General features: G+C 41.2%; 1 protein-coding gene across 1 annotated transcript in view; it reads left to right on the top strand.

Moving 5' to 3' along the window:
• LOC139286049 (copine-8-like) overlaps positions 1–23,971 on the top strand; it is a 56,708-nt gene that overhangs the window by 16,338 nt on the left and 16,399 nt on the right. The window contains exons 3-9 of the mRNA XM_070906711.1: positions 5,684–5,730; positions 6,370–6,473; positions 12,866–12,905; positions 16,496–16,572; positions 20,492–20,555; positions 22,210–22,313; positions 23,792–23,896. Coding sequence (XP_070762812.1) covers positions 5,684–5,730; positions 6,370–6,473; positions 12,866–12,905; positions 16,496–16,572; positions 20,492–20,555; positions 22,210–22,313; positions 23,792–23,896 — 541 coding nt within the window. The remainder of the gene's footprint in view (positions 1–5,683; positions 5,731–6,369; positions 6,474–12,865; positions 12,906–16,495; positions 16,573–20,491; positions 20,556–22,209; positions 22,314–23,791; positions 23,897–23,971) is intronic.

Genomic DNA, 23,971 nt, shown 5'->3' with positions numbered 1-23,971 from the left:
CGTCCATCTTTATATACAGTGTGTGGTGGAGACGTGTCGTCCATCTTTATATACAGTCTATGGTGGAGATGCGTCGTCCATCTTTATATACAGTGTGTGGTGGAGACGTGTCGTCCATCTTTATATACAGTCTATGGTGGAGATGCGTCGTCCATCTTTACATACAGTCTATGATGGAGACGCGTCGTCCATCTTTATATACAGTCTATGGTGGAGATGCGTCGTCCATCTTTACATACAGTCTATGGTGGAGACGCGTCGTCCATCTTTATATACAGTCTATGGTGGAGACGCGTCGTCCATCTTTACATACAGTCTATGATGGAGAAGTGTCGTCCATCTTTACATACAGTCTATGATGGAGACGTGTCGTCCATCTTTATATACAGTCTATGGTGGAGATGCGTCGTCCATCTTTATATACAGTCTATGGTGGAGATGCGTCGTCCATCTTTACATACAGTCTATGATGGAGACGTGTCGTCCATCTTTATATACAGTCTATGATGGAGACGTGTCGTCCATCTTTACATACAGTCTATGATGGAGACGCGTCGTCCATCTTTATATACAGTCTATGGTGGAGACGCGTCGTCCATCTTTACATACAGTCTATGATGGAGAAGTGTCGTCCATCTTTACATACAGTCTATGATGGAGACGTGTCATCCATCTTTATATACAGTCTATGGTGGAGATGCGTCGTCCATCTTTATATACAGTCTATGATAGAGACGTGTCGTCCATCTTTATATACAGTCTATGTTGGAGACGTGTCGTCCATCTTTATATACAGTCTATGATGGAGACACGTCGTCCATCTTTATATACAGTCTATGATGGAGAAGTGTCGTCCATCTTTACATACAGTCTATGATGGAGACGTGTCATCCATCTTTATATACAGTCTATGATGGAGACACGTCGTCCATCTTTATATACAGTGTGTGGTGGAGACACATCGGCCATCTTTATATACAGTCTATTCTTTCTGCCAACTGGGAAGGAAGAAGACAGCGGCCGCCTTCAAAGTGAGATGGACTCTGGTTCACATTACATTCGTAAAACATTACACACGTAAGCTTTCACTGTTGATGCTGTCGGGTGGAACAGTGACGTCCCGACCACCTACAGTCTGCATGTGACGGCAGTCGTGAAAGATGGCAAGCTATGATTGGTCGATGACTGGTGTGATTATCTCTTGGCCAAATCGCAGCAAGAATGAATGATTCTGTGATAGATAGATTTACATTCCTTACATTAGCAAACATTGAGAATGGTATTGATGAGTTATCATTACCAAAACTCTGGTAACTTATCGGCACAATTGCAGAAAGTGAAACCGAGCCTGACTAAATGTCTCATACTCATGCACACGTGCACACGTGCGCACACAAGCTTGAAGATTGTAAAGTAGTTCCTTGCTGTTTTCACCTGTCGTGCCTGCTTTGTTTTCTGTAACAGACTGTGACAGTCCTGTCTGTTAAAAGCCCTCTAAAAATAAACATGATGGGAGGAAAATAGTCTCAGTTATGATGAAATGGTGTAGTTGAAAAATGTATCTTTTTTTTTTACTGTCTATTTATCCAGCGTTTGGTTAGCATGCATTCTTTTCTGCATCACCTTGTTTCATTCCCTAAATATTCAGCACTTTGCCACCTGGGTGCCGCACAGTGAATCCAATGGTGTTTTTAGTGTTGGTCGGTGTGTGTGAACCCATAATTGATGAGCTCCCCGAATCGCGGATTGGACCTTTAAGTGTCAGACGGTAGGAGAGGAGGACGAGCATCCCTGCCCACCCCAACATTTATGCAAGGAGGCACTTGTGCTGCGTCCATGTCTCTGCTCTGCTGACAGCACTGGTCCAGTCACACAGCATTAGACCGCCTCAGCAGAGCCACACACACACACAAAAAAGTGCACACATCCAGGGCCTCAGGCAGGCTCACGCACCATATTCATATTAGCTTATAAAGCTGGACAACAATCCAGTTTTTCTGTTTTGTGCATGTTTGTGTGTTTATGTGTGTGTGTGTATTTTAGCCGTTGTTCCTGTGGTGCAGGAATGTGGATGTGGTTTGATCAGTGTGCTTCAGCAGATTGGGAAAGGGCATTTAGCAGACAGGAACAGTATGAAAGTATGCACTGCCGGTATCTCCTACATTCAATACAGCGATGGTGTTAGCGGTGCTATTGTTGAGCTCCTTGCCTCATCATCAGCATGATAAACAGGAGGAGCTCAAAGTGCGCCGGTAAGGATGGCGAGGATGCATTGCTATTTACGGGCGTGTGATTGATGTATCGCTTTCCCCCCCGCACAATAACGCAGAGACCATGTGTCATCCCATGCTTCATTGCAAGATTAAAGGATGACTGTATATTCTACCAGCTGAGCCCCGGCTCACTGCACACCATCCACAATGCAACATATACAACATCCAGACTGACAGTCTGCCAAAACACGGCAACTCTGAGCATTTCTGCCGCCGCACCAGATGTAGGGTAATTAGGGCATTTGTTCTTTGTGTTGGCGCTCCAAAACAGTGTGACATTTTCAATACGGCTGCGAGGCGGGAAAAAACACCGGTTTTCTACAAAATGTTTGTAATAATATCTGAGTTCAACGTAAGCTTCGCTCTAAAAGATGAAATGTCAGTTTTTGGGGGGGGAAAGTGGAATTCATCAGATAGGCCTCACCGTCACAACTCTTAATCAATCCATGATTAAATCAGTCGTGTCATTTCATCAGTTGCTGGTAGCTCATATATTAACTCAGGCATAAATTTACAATTAATTCTGTAATTAATGATAATGCATGCCACCTCAGTGGAAGGTCTTGCTTTCATAATCAGATCACACAAGTCACAAGATCAACTCAAATTTTTTTTACTTAGTGTCTTGAGTGTCTGATTGCCCATGTGTGTTTTTTCTATGGGCGTCCCTGCTGACAAGACCTTTTGAGTTTTTACGCTACATTTAAATAGTCTCATCTTTTGGCTTCAATTAGCTTTTTTTGTTGCAATGTAAAGGTAATGTAACCATAAATTAGACATTGTAGTTGGGTTTAGGTTTTAGGTTTAGTGGAAACCTTGCTGACAATACAGTTTTATGAATCTTCATAAAGACTTCCACATACAAGTCTTTATAAATTCTTTATAAGGTGAACAGGGAGACCTCCTGCCATGTGACAGATGTGTGTGAAAACAGTAAAGTCTGCTAGAATTCAGATGTCATTTTAGTGGTGACTGATTCCCTCATCAGTTCTCACCACTGTCCCAATACACACCAAGATTCCCTCAGACAAATGACTATTACACTACCACTGTTACGACACAGACAGTACTGTAGATATGATTAACATGGAGGTTTATGGCTTTACCTGCCACTCACAGGCTACAACAAATATGGGTTGATGATTCGAGAGAAAGGGCTTTACCTGAACCCCAGTGAGTCCAATTCATCAAATGCACAAAGTGTAGCTGCTTCAGTTCATTTAAGTTAAAGGAATAGGTTGACATTTGGGGAATTACACTTATTTACTTTCCTGCAGAGAGTTAGAGGAGAAGATTGATACCACTTACGATAAATATGAAGTTACTGCCAGCAGCTAATTAACCCATAAGCTTAGCACAACAGGGGGAAACAGCTAGTCTGGCTCTGTCCAAAGGTAGCAACATCTGCATACCATATCATATTATATCTGGTTTAATCCATACAAAAACAGCAGTCTACGAATATAATTTGGTGGCTTTTGGGTGTGTTGTCTTTCTCGGCCAGGCGCAGGTTGCTAGGCAACTTTTCTTGCATGTTTTCCCCTTCTTCCTCCCTGTGTCTGCCTCTGGCAGACTTACATTGATAACAGCAAAACGACAACTATGAGTTTAGATTACAAGAATGGTTAAGTGATGCTTGGCCAAATAAATTGTTGAAGGAATCAAACTTGTAACTTACAGAAGTGTCTGTAACCACTGAGCTCCCCAACCAGCTCCCCAACCAGATCCCCAACCATGCCGTGGGTCCCCATGGATGGTCTACCAGCCAGGCAGACCGTCTTAGTGGTTGCTTAGCACTCAACACAAGCTAACAGGCTCATGTCTGTTGTTTTTTTTTCTTTTTTAGTGCTTTCGTGCGACCAGATAGGACAAGGACAGACAGAGGTTGTTGTTGTGGCCTTTTAGAGTTAGCGATCATTGTTGCTCAGGTGGAATGGGTTGGAAACAGGTTGCTCTGCCTTCCTCATGAGGTGTGTTTTAAAGATTATTCCCAAAGGATGGTGCTCAGGTTACAGCAGTACACAGCAACCTTACAAGACAGAGCAGTTTGAGGTGTGTTTTAGGTGTGTTAGTGTAGATATCAGTGTTTATAAAGAGTAAAAATCAGTAAGAGAGAATTATTTGATAGATGAAGTGCAGATTGCTGTCTTCATTACTACATTTGTTTCAAACTGGATTGAATTGCCCCAACTATTTGTAAATCCATTGCTGAGTTAGTGTCTTAATGTCTTAGCAATTACTTGTTAGTTTCAAAGTAGTGATTAACTAAATCAGGTTGCACCATAAAGACATCAGAAATGTCTTAGCTATTAAAGACTAGTAATGAGTAAATCTGCAGCGCCATCCTAAACAGGAAGTCATTGTAGCATCACAAACTGTAACATAACATTAACTGCAGTTACAGTTTATATTTATATTACACTTGTTAATCTTTTTTAAATGTAGGTATTACTTTGTTTTGTGTATATAAGCATACGTGGAGACAGAGTTTCAGAGTTAGTAGTATTTATGCTGTTTAAAGTGAGTGGGAAATGTCCAATTATGCTAATGATATTTCGCTCGCTAGTAGTTGGTAACAGCTAATCTCTACTGAAGAACCAATTTGTAAGGTGCAAGCTTCCTTTGTAAATATAAGTTTGGATGTTTCATTTACATATGCACACATGGAGAAATATGTTTCAAACAGTGTTTAGAATGAAGGGGAAATATGCGATTATGATTATTACTATTATTATAACAGGCACAAGTATGTAACCTTTATTTAATCAGATAATCTCTTTTAGATCAAGATCTCTTTTGCAAGATAGATCTGAATCAGCAGAAGAAATAAGAAACACAACGAAACTTTAATCATGGTAACGCAAATGGTTCATGCATTACACTTCCACCATACTCACCTTTTCATTATATAAACATTTGAACAGTTAAAACTGATTTCCAAGTGTTGGGTCCCAGGGGTTTTCAGAGTTGTGAGTCGCTGCCATGTGACAGATGTGTGTGAATACAGTAAAGGCTGCAAGAATGCAAATGAAATGTCATTTTAGTGCCAGCTGATTGCCTCGCTGTGTTTTCACCAGTGGTCTGTCGTCAAAAAACACTCCAAGACTCCAAGACACTCGGAGATGCCCGAATGTCAATAAGGAGGACTTTCCTCCACCCACTCAAACACTCACTAACCCCATCCCCATCCTCCCCCTCCCTCCCTCGTCTTCCCCCTCTCTGAAATATCATCATGCTGCAAGGCAAAGTTCTAGTGACATTTAATTAGGGAGTTTTCCTCTCATGTTGGGGTCCGAGGAAAGAACACGCTCTCAGCTGACTGCTCAGCATTGTTTGTTCACTGTTAAATACTCTTCAATCAATCCAACCCTCTCTTGTGTCTGTCCCCTCCTCTGTTTCTAATTCAACAGTTTGTGTGCTGTACACTCAAGGAATAGCCAACAGGGAATGGAGAGAGGTGAGTACATGGGTGGAGAAATAATTTATAACCAGGGAATGCTTCCAGAGAGCTTAAATGGCAGCAATGCAGCATTTCAGCAAGTCATATTGAAGGAACACAATGAGTTTTAGGGATGTTAAAATGTTGTGTGACAAAAATAGATTGAGTGTATTCTAGAGGTCTTTGCAAGTCCTCTCACTTCCTGGTAAATGAGACCCAACCCGGGCCCTGAGTTGTCCAAATTATGTTAATTGTATATTTATTGTAATCTTCGGGAATTCTCGATCCTCGGGTCTCGTTCACAATAGATTTCATTTGTTGACAATTTGAAAAATCTATGCAACCTTTGGCTAAATATTACATGGGTCCATTTTGGATTTGGGACCCACTAAGTCCCAATATCCCAGTGGCATGCTTAGCCAATATCAGTCACTCAGATTGGCCTACTTACTCTTCAAGTAAGTAACTATGTGAGCATGTCAAAGTTTGGCCTGAGGCTGGCACTGGGGGAAGGCCCTGTTGTTACCGATTTCAAAGAGGTTTATCCTCTATACAGTGGCAATTCATTTTTGGACATCTCAGACTCTTGCTTGTCTTTTCAGACTCTGTTCTTCATTATAAGACTTGACTCAACTCTATTTTTCATCCCTCTTCTAGTTTGGCAGGACAGAAGTCATAGACAACACCCTCAACCCTGACTTTGTCCGCAAATTCATCCTGGACTATTTCTTTGAGGAGAGGCAGAATCTACGCTTTGACCTGTGAGTAACAATTGACTTATGCATGTTGGTGTGTGTGTGTGTGTTGGTTTTTGTATATTTGTGTGTGTTGTGCAGGCGTGGGTGAGAGTGCTGCTCTGTGTGGAGCAAAGTTGAGCTAAGACTGAAATATTCATGGTCTGCGCAGAGGGAGATGTAAGTCTTCTCCCTTTTAAATAAAAGACAAGTTTTCATGCCACTTTTTTTTCACCAGCATTTCCATGTGAATTCATCTCATTCATACAATGCTTTCAGACAAAACAGGACCAGGTGGGATTTTGTGATGATTTCAGGATTGGTCATTTCATCTCGACATCCATTGAAAAAACGAGTCAGTCCTCACAGTAGAATATTAACAGGATCAACAAGCTAACAATTTCAAATCCTGCAAAAGTCAATTAATGATGAGCGATCAAGACTCTGAACTCCTGCCTCAGTCAATTTTATTACATTTTTGGAAAAAAAAATGTATTTAATTGTTTTCAACAGTATTTTTGATGAATTGTAATGTTTTAGGATGCTCTGCAGTGCTGACAAAACGCTCTTATGAAAGTAACAAATGACCTCCTTTCGACAGCAGATGCAGGAGATTGCTCGGTCTTAATCCTTTTAGACCTAAGTGCGGCTTTTGACACAGTTGATCATACAATTTTAATTGACTGCCTTAAGCACAGGGTGGGTATCTCTGGGTCAGCACAGGGGTTTTCTCAGACCTTACCGCTCAAATTGAACCTGCTCTGTTAAAACAGCAGATTCCTCAGCTACCACAGCCGACAACAAACACCTCTGGGGTCCCTCAGAGCTCATTTTGAGGCCCCATCATGTTCTCTCCCTTCATGCGTTTTACTTTGTAGTATCATTTGTAAACACAATTTGCAATGTGTATTTTTATTAATATTAAAGCTTCCCAGTTGTATTAGGTTGTGTTGCATGAGGTTCTTTTAAAAAGTGTATAGATATCAAGAGTTGGATGTTTCTAAACTTTCTAGCCCTCAAAACGACTTCCTGAAAAGTTTTGGCCCTCCTCAATCCAGTGAACTGAAATTTGTGACACAGTAATGACTTTTGACAGTCCTGCTGCGCTTTTGACCTATTAACTTTTAAAGATCATAATTTAGTCAAAAACATGTTGAGGAATTTAACATTTATAGCAAATGGTTATACAGTTAGATTTGGTGGAAAAGACTCCGCTCTTTGAGGGAGCTGTCAAAGACATTTTGTGTGGAGAGTGAATTAATTTTTTGTAAAGACATGAACATTAAATGTTTACTCATAAATGTGTTGAGTTAAATCAACAACACCAAAAATACAGCTCATGCGGTGGAGGTAATAATGTGAAGTTGCTGCTAAGCTGTTTTTTGACATGAAGTCACTGAAGCGATCAGAAGATTTGTGTAATCAAGCTGGTTGCTAAATTTGCAACAGTGCTAATTTGGCTTATTGGTTAGAAAGTGAGTGAGCCGTGCGTGTGACGTGATTGACAGTTAGAAAATTGTCCTCATTGGTTCATTAAGTTCTGGTGTGTTGAGACTGACAACTCTCCCAATGCATTCTGGTGTATGACAGAGAAGCATGTTCTCTGGTCTGCAGCAGATACAGCTGTATTTTGAGTCACGGTGCTGTTAAAAGTTAGATTTCCTCACGTAGCCCTAAAAGTCGAGCTGTCCAAGTAATTATGGTAATCTGGATTTTTCTCTATTGTGTTTCAGCCTCACATATATTCACTGTATTTTCCCATGATAGCTCATGAAATATGGAACGGCTCTTTTGTTTGTTTACTTGTTGACCTGTCAGCAGGGCCACATGCTGCTTACAAGCTGCGGGAGGGCACAGTGAAGGTCAAGGAGAGACGCTAGCTGCTGGTTGCGCATGTGTGTGACAGTGTGTGTGCAAGCAGTGCATTGTATTTAAGGTTGTATATACAGGCTGGGTCAGATAAAGTATGTGTGTGTGTACGTTTAGACTTGTAAGCGTGTGTGTTCAGGTTTTTGTTTGTACTCTTTATGGAAGGACACTGTGTGTGTATAGAGGGATATTTGTGTGTGTGTGTGTGTGTGTGTGTGTGTGTGTGTATGAATCTGAGCATATGTGTGTTTGGGCATTTGTTTTTTAAGAGCGTGCGTATGTGTGCATTTTCATTTATGTGTATGTGAGCATGCCTGTTCAGCTTTTGTGCTTGGCAAGGCAAGTATGAATAATTGGTGTGATATTTATTATGTGTGAGTTTGTTTGTGTGTGTGTGTGTGTGTGTGTGTGTGTTTTACCACCGTTCCTGTATACTAGAGGAACGTAGTGCAGACTTTGCCAGTATCATGCAAGATGTTAAAGGCTGACAAACATTGGAGAGAGAGGGTTGGAGGATGATGGAGTGTGTGTCTGTGAGTGTGAATGTGTGTGTGTGTGTGTGTGCGCAGCCTGGCTGACTCCCTGCAGGGCTCGTTGTGAGTGGGTGAGCATCAGGGCCACTGTTACTGTCTTCTGGGCTGATGGCTACTACTATCACTTGCAGCGAGGACATGGCTTGCCCCAGCCCACACACACACACACACACACACACACACACACACACACATACACACACACACACACATGCCTGCCCTCAGAACAAGAAAAAAATCCCCAAAACACACACACGCTTTCTCACACAGACATACATTTACACATTGCTACTTCTTTTGCATTCATGTTGAGCTGTAACATGCATGCACACACACACACACACACGCACGCACACATTTCTCAGATTCCTCATTACAGAACCAGCAGTTACTCCCGCACTCATCAGCTTCTGTCCTGAGGTCTGGAAGTCTGGAAGTCTTTTTACTGTAGCTCCTGCAGCCCTTCATTACCTCCACCTCCCTCACTTCCACTCAGCGCCTCACATCCCTTCAGGACATCCATACAGCCAGATAGCACCAAGCTCCCCGCAAACTGCCAGTATAGCTGCTGCTGAACCATCCCACGCTCTCTTTACCCGAAGACCCCAAAGCCACGACACACTTTGCTTCCTCTGCTGCTGTCTGTGCCTGGAAATCCTGTTCTCCCTCATCTCACTGCTGGCCATGTTCAGTGCTCCCTCCTTGCCTTTTTATGGAATTGAAACTTGAGAAGCTCACTGAAGCCAGTGGAAACCCCCCCGGTGGACAGTTGTCTAATCAAGTGTGGCAAATTGGATCAGACCTCCAAAAATGAAGTGAAATACCCTCCGAAAAGGAATAAAAGACAGCTATACAGTAGCTGTATTCACTTAGAAGATATTTCTTATAGAGTATAGCTAATCAAAGGTCAATCTTGTACTTGAGCTGATTTCAAATTCATAAGAACCTTGAATTTATAAGAAGCATGCTTTTCATTTTTACATATCAATTTGTGGAAACAAAATAATGCTGGTTATGTACTCTACAGTGTCTACATCATGGTGGACTGGAGCTGGCACTTAACAGTGTGGCAAGAGAGGTCAGAAGACTGTAGTTTTACATTCAAATATTATCACTACACTGAAATAATTTTATGTAACAGAAGAAACCAAGTTTCCTGCATGCAAGTATAAAAATTCACCGTTATTGCAGTAAAAGTAATTTGATGTTAAAAATCAAGTAGAAACAAGTTTTTCTTTAAACCCGAAGGAATCACAAAATACCTCTTCGTTTATGACTAAAATTTCTCTATTGCAATCAAAATCTGCTGAAAATAAAAGTAAATAAAATTGTGGTTTCTCTCCTCGCCATAATAAATATACCACAAATAGGACGAGGATTCAATAACAACCAAAACCAGTACCCAGCCATCCTGTGATGACAGACAAGCAACAAATGGTTCATTTAAATTTGAAGTGTCGGAAATCTGACTATTGTTTTGTATGAAAGTGAGATCTGAAAATTATTAAAAGACTTATAAACTAAACTAATCAACTTTATGTATCAACAATACACATTATTTTCATGTCCCTAAATAGTCGTTACATTAATTTGGCAGATGTTTCCTTCCTTTTATAGCCGTATTTTTGGTAAAATGCCATGTTCAGGATAATGTGTCAGGACCCATTACAGCACCGAATATGTGCTAATAAATCATTTGTGTAGCATCTTGAATCAGTCAGTACGAAGGTCTATGAAGGTTTCATGAAGCTGTTAGGAAACCGAGCTCAAGTGTCAGTGTGCTGTCGTCTGTTGTTTGCCGGCCCCGTTTGTTTGTGTGCCATCGTTAGTCATCCCTGCTCAGTTCAAACGGAGCTCTGAGCAGCCCCCCCCACCACCACCACCACCGCAAGACAGACAGCACAGGACCAAGAGAGATCCTGTCTGGCCCAGTGCCGATGCAGAGTGATGTCATCCACATAAACACGCACACACACATTAACACACACACATCCAGTCACACAAAGCAAATGTGCACTCACGAGGCGCCGGGAGTGCAAACACTCTTATGTGTGTGTTTGGAGGTGTGTGTGTGTGTGTGGGTGGGTGGGACGGGTTATAGGGAGTAAATAAAGCTGGATAAATTGCTCTCCGGAGAGGCGAGTGGATCACATGGTCTTGCACAACTTGGCTGTTACTTATGGTTTTGGATGAATGTTCCTGGATAGGGAGTGGACAAGTCCGTCAGCCAGGGAGAAGCTCTGATTGTTGAATCCTAAAAGTATTTTGTAAGCCCAGCAGGTGGAAGTCATACATATATATATATGTATATACACACAAAACCCACAAAATCCATTACTTATCCAATATCTATTTTTTCAAATTGGCAACTATAAGCTTGGTGGACAACAAGAGATCATTTTGTATGCTTTAAAGGGGAACTTAAAGAGGTATGTCCACTGAAACTGTTTGTTTTTGCCACTGAGAGGCTCAGATTGTTATTCTGACAACATTGTGGAAAGGATCCCTACAGACATAGACCTTTTTGTTAAAGACCCTTTTTGTGTAACCAGAAACCAGAAGTCTCCCTCTGAAATCTCGCGAGAGGAAACATAAGTCAGGAGTCAGTAAGTCATCCTACTCTTTAACACTGTAGGGATCCTCTCCATAATGTTGTCAGACAATTACAATAACAATCTGAGCCTGTCAGTGGCAGAAACAAGCACTTCCTGTGGACGCACTTTTGACATTGCAGCCATTGCAGCCAGTTTCGTGGCTGCCGGCTGAGACGATCTACCGGAAGAAACTACTCCCAAACGGAAATAATGGCAATGTCAAATGTTGAAAGCTCTGTTAGAGCGATCAGTGTTTCAAAATGTGCGACGGCAGTGATGAGATGCATCATTCCTCTAAGCTTAGGCAAAGACATTCAAGCGATCAAACCCTATATATCACTCTGCTTTGGCCAAATGTCATTTAAATGCTGGAATGGAGCACTGAGATGCATTACTCTCTGAAGTTTCATCAAAAGTGGCATCCAGGAAATCTGCCAACTGTCCTGTCAGCATGAGAATCCGAATCAGCTTAATTGGCCAAGTGTGTTGACATGTACGAGGGATTTGACTCCGCTTGTCAGCAGCGTTCAATGTACTGACACACTGCGCTGAGAACAAACGTACAGTCAGATCTCTTAGACGACACAGCTCAACGAAGACAAGCAGACATGAACATAACATATAGGTGTTATGTATGAAAATAGATGAACACACCTCTGTGTTTATGCACGTGGAACTGTCACTGAAAACTCAGGGCTGTGGTGTGGTGGTGCTGTGCTACAAGTAGTGCTACGTAGCAGTGCAAAGAATACTGCAATAGACATGCTTAGACATTGCTAATGTACACACATATGTCTAATTCTTTTCATACCTTTTATTCAAACCTCCCAGTTGAAACATGGTTCTCCGTGCATCTTCGACGCAATATGCAGCTGAATCAGGTGCTTCTCAGATCGAGGACAGCTGATTGACTGATTCATTTGCAGTTTTTAATCGTTCGAACATATGTTTCGGTGTCAAAATGGACATTTTGAGCTGCAAATCAATCAGTGCGCTCTCGTCCCTTTTTCCCCTTGGATGTAAACAGTCTGGTAATGCCACTGTGTATGAAATGTTGACTCCAAAACAACTGCTACTAAAACAATACTTAAAGTTAGAAAATGGAGTATTTGCTGGGTTGAGTGTTAAGATTTTCAGCCATTAACGATTCTGAGGCCGCTGGTATCGCTGCACCCTCGTGCATGAAATCGGATCAGTAAAGCTTTTGGTGCCGTAATCACAAGCCTACTTTAAACCTGAACAGCTTCTTTGCAGTGATTAGCGGAGAAGTGCCTTGCATTAATGGTAAGTGATGAGGGAGAGAAGCTTTTGTCATAGACTGCTAATTTGTCTTCTGGCGGCCTTTCAGTCACAGACCTGCTGCTCAAACCTTCAGCTTATCACGGCCCCCGCTCTGATGTGTCACCTCTTCTCTTCTCTGCAGGTATGATTTAGACTGCAAGAGCGACAACCTCTCTAAACACGTGAGTGTCTCCTTCACCTCAGCTGTTCAACAATCAGTGATGCATTCATGGAAATATTATACAGCCAAATGTTTACCCTTCCAGTACAATAGCAGCCTGATTTGAATCGGAATGAGCGGCACAAGAGGAACAAAGCAATCGTGTTGGCATTTAAACTCTCGTAAAGAAAAGACATTCAGAGGGTTTTAGCCACAGTTTCTGTCTCTGAGAAATGTCTCTGACCTGCTTGCTTTTTGAGTTTATTAGCAGAGCTAGTGCAAGACAATAAGGTATGAAACATGAGGCTCAGAATCACTTACAATTACTCCACAGTTACCATAATGACAGGTGTGGAGGTGTAGTGGTTTGCTTGTAGAAAGGCTGTGCCTGCACATGCTGGCAAGACTTTTACAAAAATAAGTATAAAAATAAATAAATAAATAAAATAAATATAATAACTATACAAATGAACATCACTTCTAATGATATGTTGTCATTTTGTTGACTCCTTCTTAAATATAATATCTTTGGGTGCTTGTTGTTTATGCTTGTTAGGTCTAAGGGAAATCTCTGTGAAGTGAAATAGATATTTAATTGTAAAGATTGTTGTCTTGGTTAAATGTTAATGAAATGTTAAATGTTCTATCTTGTGCTTCAAGTCACTGTTATTTTCTTCAATATTTAACCGAGACCACAATCTTTCCCAAACCTGAACCAAGTGCCCTGAAAAAACACAAGTTATACTTTTTTAAGATGAGATGCGAAGAATGTAGGAAAACAAATGAAATACGTTGTACATGTACGAAATACATTCTGTACATCCATTAACAACATTTCCTCATTATGTTGATAAAAAAAGCAGATTTGCTGTTGCAAATCAATAATATATGAATGTAATTTCCAGGAGACAACATGGTTTTCTGGTTCACAAATGTTTGCACGTTACGTAGTAAATGATTAATGAATTATGATGTTTGTTTTTTTATTTGTCTTTTTCTATTGACAGCTGTGGGCTTTACAGAAGGAGAATAACAAATGCTCTACACATGTCTTACCCTGTGTTGAAAATGATATATACATATATTCTGTGAAAATAAATAACATCAATACATTTTAAAAGAAGGAGGAAAATCTACAATTCCACAGGCTGTTTATGCGTCTAAAACACAGAAATGTTGGAGATGACTGTCAGCTAACGGCTCTAATGGAGAGATGATATTTTATCAGCTTTGTCATTCCTTATCAGATGTCTGTTGTTGGGTTGCTTATGCTCTTTCTCTTGAGAGTGCAGTTTTGCCCTCCTGCCACTGCTGATGATGGATTGCAGCTTAAAGTTTCTCACAAACACTACTCAGCCTGCCTTTCTTGGTCAAACTCTACATCCATCTTGATTTAAAACCTGTAACTTCAGATTTCACTGCTCTACAGCCCATCCTTCACTTCCAGTTCAAACAGAAGCTTCAGCAGCACCCTGCTCCAGTTCTGTCTATATCCCAGGCTCCATCTCCACCCCCAGCCCCCTTCCTATTACCCAGCTTCATACTCATTGCCAACTGCAGGCGGAGTTCTTTTCCTCAGCCCCAACCCCAGCGTGCCCCCAGGCCTCTACTGAGAGGGCTGAGCAATGTGAGCGTAGCGACTCACTCTCAGCATGAAGGCTGAGGACGCTTGGATGCGTCCTGTCGTCGCTGTGGATGTGTGGGATTGGAGATCTGGCACACAGTGATGGCTCCATTGTCTGAGCACAGTCCATCCCCAGTCGCATGGCTTTAAATAACAGAAAATGGAAGAAGAAGAAAAAAAATTTGCACACAAGTACAGTATCTCTCTTGGCAGCTTCGGTGGCAGCGTTTGAGGATGCATCCTTCCTCCCATCACAGCAGATGTTTTTCCTCTGCCATATGGTTTGCATACCTTGAGCAGATATGGCTGCAGGGGAAGATGTGCATACAGTAAAATCTAATTAAGGGCTGGGTATCCTGTTTACTAGTAGATGAAGTGGATGTTGCTTTTTCATTCGGGCAGATGCTTGTCTCGGCTCTGTGCACAGTTCTTTATTTTACTCTTGTTTAGTTTTGTGGTATAATATCCTTCTTACAAACAGTAATCTCATTTCAAAGTCTTTATTCATCATTTTAAACTCGATGATTAGCAAATGAATCCAGGCAGGGAGACAGCCTCTTTGTTTGCAGACAGTAATTAAGTTAACTGTGTGTTCCCCCACGACTGTTTGAGAGCCGTCAGGATTTTACTGCAAACATTTGTTCCTCTTATTAAATGAGACTGTTCAAAGTTGTGGGCCAAAAAAACACTTGCCTGACTGCACCAGTGGACAGTGATTCCCAACCTGGGGTTCAGGACCCATCCAAGGAACCTGAAGATAAACGTTAGGGGTCCTGAGATGATCCACATATGTTATTTTTTCTGTTTTTTGTCTGTAGTCGTTTGCTTTGTTTCCTTTGGAAACGCTGAATAGTTGGAAACAATCTGAGAAGCAAATATGCTATATGCATCCTGTAATCAGGCGAAGAGGCAGAAACTGCTTTATTTTAGGGGGTTAAAAGCATGAGTGTTTTAATCATCATCATCATGGCCAATCGTCATGATTGACAGAAATATGTTTATTAGAGGCTTAATGAGCAGAGGGACTTCAAGAAGGAATGTAGGACTTCAGCTGTGATCTCTTTTTTCTTGCCACCACTGAGCCTGTTACTAAGAGGCGCCTCAGCCTCTAGCCTTAGACTTCTGAGGCGTAGCAGGCGCTGAGCTGGGGCTGCTAGCTAGCGGCACACTTCTTATGGAAAGGCCAGAGCGTTTTTGTCATCTCTTTTTGTTTCGAGACCTCGGCTGGGGGAGAAATTTGCTCAGCACCGGCAAAGATATTTGGAGCAGCTTTCTGCCCGCCGGACTCAACACGGCTCATCTGTCAAGCACTTTTACACACACACACACGCACACACATGTACATGCACACTTGGTCACGCACACATGCATACACAATCTGGTAGGGGAGGCCTCAGTATCAGTGCGTGAACAATCATTCCTTGCCTGTTGTAAACAGACTTTTTTCCCCCGCCTCTCCTCTCTGCTTTGCTCTTCTTGCTGGCCAAAGGCTCCTCCTCAACAAACCGAGTCCTCTCTTATGGTCACCCTACAGTGACCAACAAGGACACAGGATCCTCTGCACGCCGGGCTGAGGTGTCAATGTGCCCAATGTACACGGAAAAGAGAAAGGATGCCTTTCAATACCAAATTGACAAAGATGTTGTGATGAAAAGTGGCAGGAGGGCTGCAGCAAACGCTTATTTTCAATACAGGTTAATCTGCTGATTAGATTCTCAATGAATCAATAAGCCGTTTTGTTTATAAATATATAAAAATACCCATTATAATTTCTCAAAGCCCAATTGATGTTCAGTTTATGTTGCATTCAGTGTATTCAGTTTATCCTATATGATAAAGAAAATAATCAAATGTTAGCTTTAGCATGGTGAAGATCATGTGAATGAATGTTTCTCTCTGCAGCTCACAGCCCTTCTCTTCAAACTAAAATGAATGTCTTTATTTCGGTTTCATGTGTTTACTTGTTTGTATGTTTTTCACACATGCAGGACTTTCTTGGCCAGGCGTTCTGTACGCTAGGTGAGATAGTCGGCTCCCTGGGAAGCCGCTTGGAAAAACCTTTGATGTAAGTAGTACACGTTACCATGCACACACATGCACCAACACACTGCTATTCTAATTGAAGGAGAAGGGGTAAAAGGCTTGTGTTGCATTGCTCTAATCAGAGAGCCACTATCATTAGGAGCCACAAAAAGCTGTTTGGGCTCATGTTTTGATTTTAGATTCTGTTACATTCAGTGGCGTGAATTGAAAATCAGCACATTATTTTAAGATCACTTGCAACTGTTTGTCTTTGAAGTGAAGCGAAGCAGGGGCATGAAAATGAGCCAAGACGTTGATGAAAGCGTACACTGTCTCCATCAGCCAAATGAGATGAATAGTTAAACAGCAGCGGGCCTAATGACACACTGTAAACATGTTGAGATGGTAAACAGCGTGTAGTGAAAAGGGACAGTACACCCAAAGGGAAGATGTCAGTGGTGAGCTCCCAGCTCGTTTTCTGAAGAAGCCTAAACTGAACTGAAGCCTCAGCTGAGGCCTAAAGAAATAATCAGGGACATTTTCATATGAATAAATGTCTGATTTTTGCTCTCTATCGCTGATTAGTGTAACAAAATAGTGGTTAAACATATAGCCACATAGTTCATGATTGCACGTTTGCTGCTCTTTTAGTGGTTGGTCTTAGTTTCCAATCGCTCTCTAATATCAACTGTCTAATATTGACAAAAATTACAGAAAGATCTTCTTAAAAACAGCAGTTTCTTTGGCATAAACAGAGGAAGAACTGAGTGGTTAGCATGATCGCCTACGTGGCTGAAGTGAAGGAAGTGTGACCTGATTTTTAATAGTTGTCTGTGATAAGACTGGATTCAATAGTGAGTTGTTTTTATAGAAAAATCAGTTTTTAAATGAGACATGTTGGTACAAGAACTGAAACTCCGTTAAGAAAACATGTCAGTGGATCAACATACCATCACACACATATTATTAAGTCTCAAGTGTGTGTATTTATTGTATGTAAGTATCTGTTGCATATAACTATCAAGTAAAAAGTAAACAGATTTTACAGGTGACGGAGAAACTAATCAGACTAATAATTCAATACAAAGATAAACAATTCAAGACTAATTAACACCAATAATAGAAATTAGATTAAGATGTAATAGTAAACTGTAATCAGTGCATTCTCATCATCCCAAAACAAAAAGGAACCCATAAAAGTTTTGTAAAGAATAAAACTTCACAAACGTGATCCGCACCAGTGGAATTAACTCGCAAGAAATATACAAAAGTACAGTTCTGTTGATAAAGTGAGCTGGAGAGTGTTACTCGATCTCCGCTGCACTGTAACCGTCCTCCAACACACAGCAGCAGCTTCTTGAGCTTACTGAAGAGAACAATTTGTTGTTGCTTCTGTTTTCCTCCTGAGGCAACGAGCCATCAGTAGTCTGACCCTCGCCTCGTCCCCTGACACACGCTGGACCAGTGTGTGTGTGTGTGTGTGTGTGAGAGAGTGTGTAAGAGAGAGAGAGGAATTGTGTGAGAGAAGTGACTGTACTGGCGTCTACACCCATGACTGTCTGTCTCTGTCAAGATGTGTGTGTGTGTATGCGTGTGTGTGTGTGTGTGTGTGTGTGTGTGTGGCAGAATCAAGGAGCAGTTGCAGCTGAATGAGGCTGCTGAAGAATGACACACAAGAAATATGATGTAAGAATGTGTTGCTGTCGCCGAGTTATGTAATCACCTCTGCCTGCAGTCATTCACTCAGATCTGTGTGTGTTTGTGTGTGTGTGTGTGTGTGTGTGTGTTCCCATGCATACTGTACCTGCATGTTTTATTTTTATCACTTTTTTAGATGCGTGAAGATATTTTTAGATATCCTTCATTATTAAGTTTGTACGACTGTGTGTGTGTGTTTGTACTCCGCTGCCTTGAAGTGAAACACACACACACACACACAAAAAAAACATCTTAAGTCAAAAGCATCACACTGCAGAGTGGAGCGGAGGAGGATCACAACAACAACTGAGATGACTGAGAAGACAATAAGCTCATAACAAAAGATTTTGTCACATTTTGTGTTTGAGGTGTTTATTTATATTAACTTCACAGCTCAGTCTGTGTCACAGAAATCTGCCTTTGTTTTGTTGCCCGTAAATAATGTGTTAGCTTTTGGCAGATCTATATCCAGGTGAAAATCGGACTTTAAATAAAGGCTTTATTACCATTGTGAGATTGAGCCCTTTTGCTATTTTCTCATGAACTATTGCTCTTATTTGAATGAAGAACACGCCTCATGTACCTTAAGATTGTCTATTACAGCCTTACTGCCAGACAGGACATCGATATTGAACGATTGTCCCAAAACTTCAAATTATGTTTGACAGTTACAATGACAACAGGCAACATTTTCTTCTATTTCTACGACATTTACACATCATATTATGGTTAATGTGAGGGAAAGATTGTTGTTATGGTTCAAAAGGAAAAAATAGGTAACATAAATTGCAGTTTTGCGACAGGACACGTCTCCTGCAGACCTCCACGCTCTCACTGTCTGTCTCAGTTCATGAACGGCACACTGCTCCCTTAAATTGACTTTTAAGCATGTCTTTAGGCATTTTATACCTCTCTTAGAAAGTGTACGAGAGAGAGGTGACAGGAAGAGAAAGAGTGGGTTAATGATGTGCAGCAGAGGTTTCTGAGCAGAATCGAATCACAGTATATTGTGTGTGTCTTAACAGCTACCATGACCCATCATTTGTCGATTGATGCCTGAAGCGCTCACCATCGTACAGACAGAGGGAGCAGTCAGTAATAGCAAATCCGCTTGCTGCTTCATAACAAACATAAACAAACCAAACTAGGCAATAAACAACAATTCATGTGAAGATTTGCAAATCCAGATGCAGATAAAAACATTTAAAACATCTCTGTTATTCAGAGTAAGGTGCAGTTTTGGAGGAGGGGTTGTTTCTACTTTTATCAGTGTAGAATATAAGATACACCGGCTTTATTAGAAAAATATAAGATATTGATTATCAGCACAAACGTGTGTCACAGCGTCTAAAAAGCCATTTCAGTGGAAACTAATGTTTTCAGCCTCTATGACTCTGTCCATCTCTGCCGTGTTCCCTCTCTCTCTCTCTGCCATCTTTCCATCTGCCCCCTTACTGAGCAGCCTCTGTGTTCGTACAGTGAATTAATTTCACTGAATGCTTCCCCCTTGCATCAAAGGACGGCGGTGTGTCTCAGGTGACGGGGGTGGGGGTGGGGGCGGTGGATGGGGTATCAAAGCCTTGCTTCAATTTGCCTTCAGTTTCTCCACGTGTGTTGTTGTACGCTCTGCCATTACTGGACGGTACTTAGCCAAATGAAATTATCTCTCCCCTTCCTCGTTCTGAATCAGGCCCCGGGTCTGTGGCATTCATTGGGTCTATTTTTAGTGGTCAGTCTCCCTTGGCTTCATTGGCTGAATGTTCCGCTTCGCCAGCTCAGGATGTAAACAAACATTGCTGCTGAAATGTCACTGAATGTGGTTACATTATTCTGATGTTCTCTTTTTTGAAGGGTTTCCATTCAGCATTAATTCATATTTAATTAGGCAATCAGGCAATGAATGTGAGAGAGACTCTGATTCCGGGTCTGCAGGGGTCTCCAGTTTGACCATTTAACAGTTATTTTACTGCAGAATAATCTCACAGAGCTTGATTATTATTGTCATGAATACTTCAGTTTGCATGAAACTATGATGTGTGATGGATAAATACTAAATGAGGAAAAGAAACAACAAACACAGATGCTTTATGAGTATTGATTAGAATATATTAGTTACGTAATATATTTATTATACAACAAAATGCAGTTACTCTCTTATATCTGTCTTAGCCAGACAGATTTACTCCGTGGTTTCAACCCACCTGCCACAATCCAGTTGCTTGAGGCTGCTTGAATTTGATGTGAATGTTTTGTTTTTTTTCTAGTGGGATCCCGGGGAAGAAATGTGGCACCATCATAGTGAGAGCAGAAGAGCTGAGCAACTGCAGGGTAAGAGTCCGTGTGGTTCCCCTGTTGATTAATTTGAAGTAGAACTTTCACACTTTTCAGATACTTTCCTCTAATTAATCCAACTTTCTGGTTCTTATATCTCAGAAAGTGACAAGCCTAATACAAACACAGATGCACGCACACACAAGTACATTACATACACTCAGTTGACAGATTGTTAAAACTAAGCTCAAACTAATGCAGTCTAATACGACGGCCCTGCAATAAATCCGTCTTTCACCCCATTTAAGTGAAGGAGGACGGACAGAATATTACACACACCTCCCAGTATAACTCAATACATTCAACAGCACCACAAACTGCCTCTAAAATCAGCATAAAGTTATATCAACGATTCCTTCCTTAATGAAGGTAGCAATTGTTGCAGGACTGTTGTATAATACAGCAACAGTTTTACGCCTTCCTTCAGTGCATTTTAGCAGTGTGCTGTTTTGCTTTAAGAATGCCTAAAAGACATTATTTCTTTGACACTAGTGTTGCTATAACACCGGAAACATAGGTTTATTATCTAAAAGCATATTTTTTTAAAAAGTACTGCTGCAAGCCAGAAGAAGCATCCAGCACCATCACAGCGTAGATACTGTGCTTTATTCTAACAAGTTATGTTCACTTTAACAGATTTGTAGTAACTCGGAGGTTTGGTTTTTATTTCTGTAGGCACAAAAGAAAAAAAACACTTTTGTTCATGATGGCAGTTGTCAGCCAGTGTAAGCGGACTGGTTTTCAGTTCAAGACACAGCGGACAGTTTGACACTGTTGTTGTCATGTGGCCTTTGTGATGAGCCAGAATGTGACTCTGTCTTTTTGAATTCCTCTTTCTTCCAAAGGGCGGGAAAAAAAATCACCTCAAACATTTGGACGCAGGAAAAAAAACAGCGATTTCTGAAAAAGTTCTGTTGTTCCGTGGTGTTTTTGCCACCTGTAGATACATCACTTCACAACAAGATGTTTCTAGTGAGCTACAGTGAAGTAGGATAGCAGATTTCTTTTTATTATTAGGTCAAAACATCAAAGCTGTCCTTTTTCGCACCAACACAAGAGAGAAAACCAGAGACGCCAATTTCTCTGCTGGCAATATACAATATACATCACACAGTTTTGTGCTTTCCATCTACACACACATCTATCAACACACTGTGTCTATACATAGAGCTAAATGAAACAAGCAAAGCAAAGCAAATAGCTCAATTAAGAACTAGAAAACAGTGAAATTCAATGTACAAAAAAAACTTAAATTACAAACACGTTATTGAAACATAACCCCTGCACATCATTCATTGTAGATTTGAGATGTTATCATGGTAATAATAGTGTCAAGAGTGTTCGAGGCTGAAATTAAGCCTGATAATCTTGATTTAATCTTCTAGGCCTTTAAGACTCAGCTCCCAGAACTTGTTCCATCCTTTTCATGAACATAGAAGTAATATTGAAATTGTACCAGTCCTACATGATATAACTGCCGTATGTAAGGTGTAAACTGACAGACGTGGCACAGAGAAGTGGTGTATCACGCTTCATCATCCTTTTAATGAATAATATTACTTGTTGTGATAGCAATTGGTCACACTGTGTGTCATTTTTTAAGACCTGAGGCTGTGTAACGTTTATGTTTTGGTTATTCTGTCCTCTTCAGGAGTCGGTGATGCTGCAGTTTTGTGGCAACAAGCTGGATAAGAAGGACTTCTTTGGAAAATCGGATCCTTTCCTCGTTTTTTACCGCAGTAACGAAGATGGATCGTAAGTTGACGAGCAGCTTCCCGTCATGTCTGTGGACATCAATTTACTGAATTAACAAAAGCGGCTATCTCAGTTCTACACACAAAGACACGTATACACGTCATGTAAAGACGCCTGAAATGCATATAGACTCTGATTTTTCATGCTCCAAAAAGCCCCCATACAGAGGATATAAGGTCTAAACTGCCTATGTGATGTTACGTAAGTCTCTGTGCTGTATATGTGAGTAATGCCGTCCAATCGTTAACAGGACAAAGCAGCAGGAGGAGGAATAAGCAGAGATAATAGGACAGAGTTGACAAGAGGAAAATAAAGGCAGAAAGCGATGGATAAGATGGAGTTAAGTGAAAACCGTGTGTGGAGGTCGCAGTTCCTTTGCCCCGCAGATGCTTTTATTCAAGTCGACTTCAGCGTCTTAGTGAAGACACACATTCTCTTGTTGTGCAGCTGGGTATTTACTGATGCAGCCTAAATGTTCAGCCTCTGGGTATAACAGCAGCACGATGTGGCTACAAAGAGCCAGACTAGGTGCCACATAGAAAAGAACAGGAAGTTATTTCAGCTGAAGATCATGCTTCATGAGATACTTTAAAGATTACACTCCCCCTTCATAACAAAGAGAGAAGGTGTTTTTATCCTTGAAGTCCAACTGAAATGAAATTCTTTCTCTGTCTGCTCCAGCACATATCTGCTTTGTAAACCACTTGTCCTGGGTTCTCCTTTGAGAAAATGTCTTTTGGTTTCATGACGGTTCCCCCTATTTTCCCCCCTAGATGGAGGGGGACTACAGCCTATCAGATCATAGGGGAAATAACACCAGCGTTTTATCATAGGCAGTCCAACTTTGGTGAACATTGACCTGCGAATTTGCGTCATTGACCGTTAGTGAGCCGCCTTGACAGTGTTTGAGGGGATGGAGAGCCGGAGAGTCCAGTGTGTTGCACCATTCACTTTTATTTCACCTCCTCTGTCAGAGTAAAAGAGCAATGGCTCGCAGACAGTTAGAAGACAGGAGTCAATGGTACAAATACGTCTTTTGAATAAAATGCTAAGTTTAACTTACCGTTAGCGCGCTCGTTAGCTCAGAGAGCTTTATTTTGTCTCTTCAATAACTTTATTGAACAAAATGTCGGGGTGGGGGGGGGGGGGGGTGTGTGTGCACAGAATATAGAGAGATAGAGAAAAGCTTTATTTTGCATGGACGAGCAAATGTCACTCTGTGGCAGTCCGCCAGCTGCTGTCAATCAACAACAACATCAACGACAACAACAACAACAACAACAACACGCCCTCCAGCCGACTGAGAGGAAGAAGAGCATCTCTGAGTTTCCTCCTTTTAATAATAAAGAACTATTAACAGTACATTTAAAAAAAGATGTTGATTTTTGACTGCAAACAGTGAACTAACTACTAAATGTGGTTTGAGTTGGACTTTCAGGTAAATTTGTCATCTGTTAACGTCTGTCTTCGTCTCACAGGTACACCATCTGCCACAAAACAGAAGTGGTGAAGAATACTTTGGATCCGGTGTGGCAGGCTTTTAAGATTCCTGTCAGGGCGCTGTGTAACGGAGACTATGACAGGTACAGTAGGAGACCATAGGAATCCCCACAGGCACAGACGTTTCACTGACAGTGCTTATAATAATGTTTAATACT

This window comes from Enoplosus armatus, chromosome 6 (genome assembly GCF_043641665.1).
Source record: "Enoplosus armatus isolate fEnoArm2 chromosome 6, fEnoArm2.hap1, whole genome shotgun sequence".
Classification (NCBI taxonomy): Eukaryota; Metazoa; Chordata; class Actinopteri; order Centrarchiformes; family Enoplosidae; genus Enoplosus; species Enoplosus armatus.
Note: the sequence above shows the minus strand (reverse complement) of the source record. Positions and strands in the feature narration are given on the sequence as shown.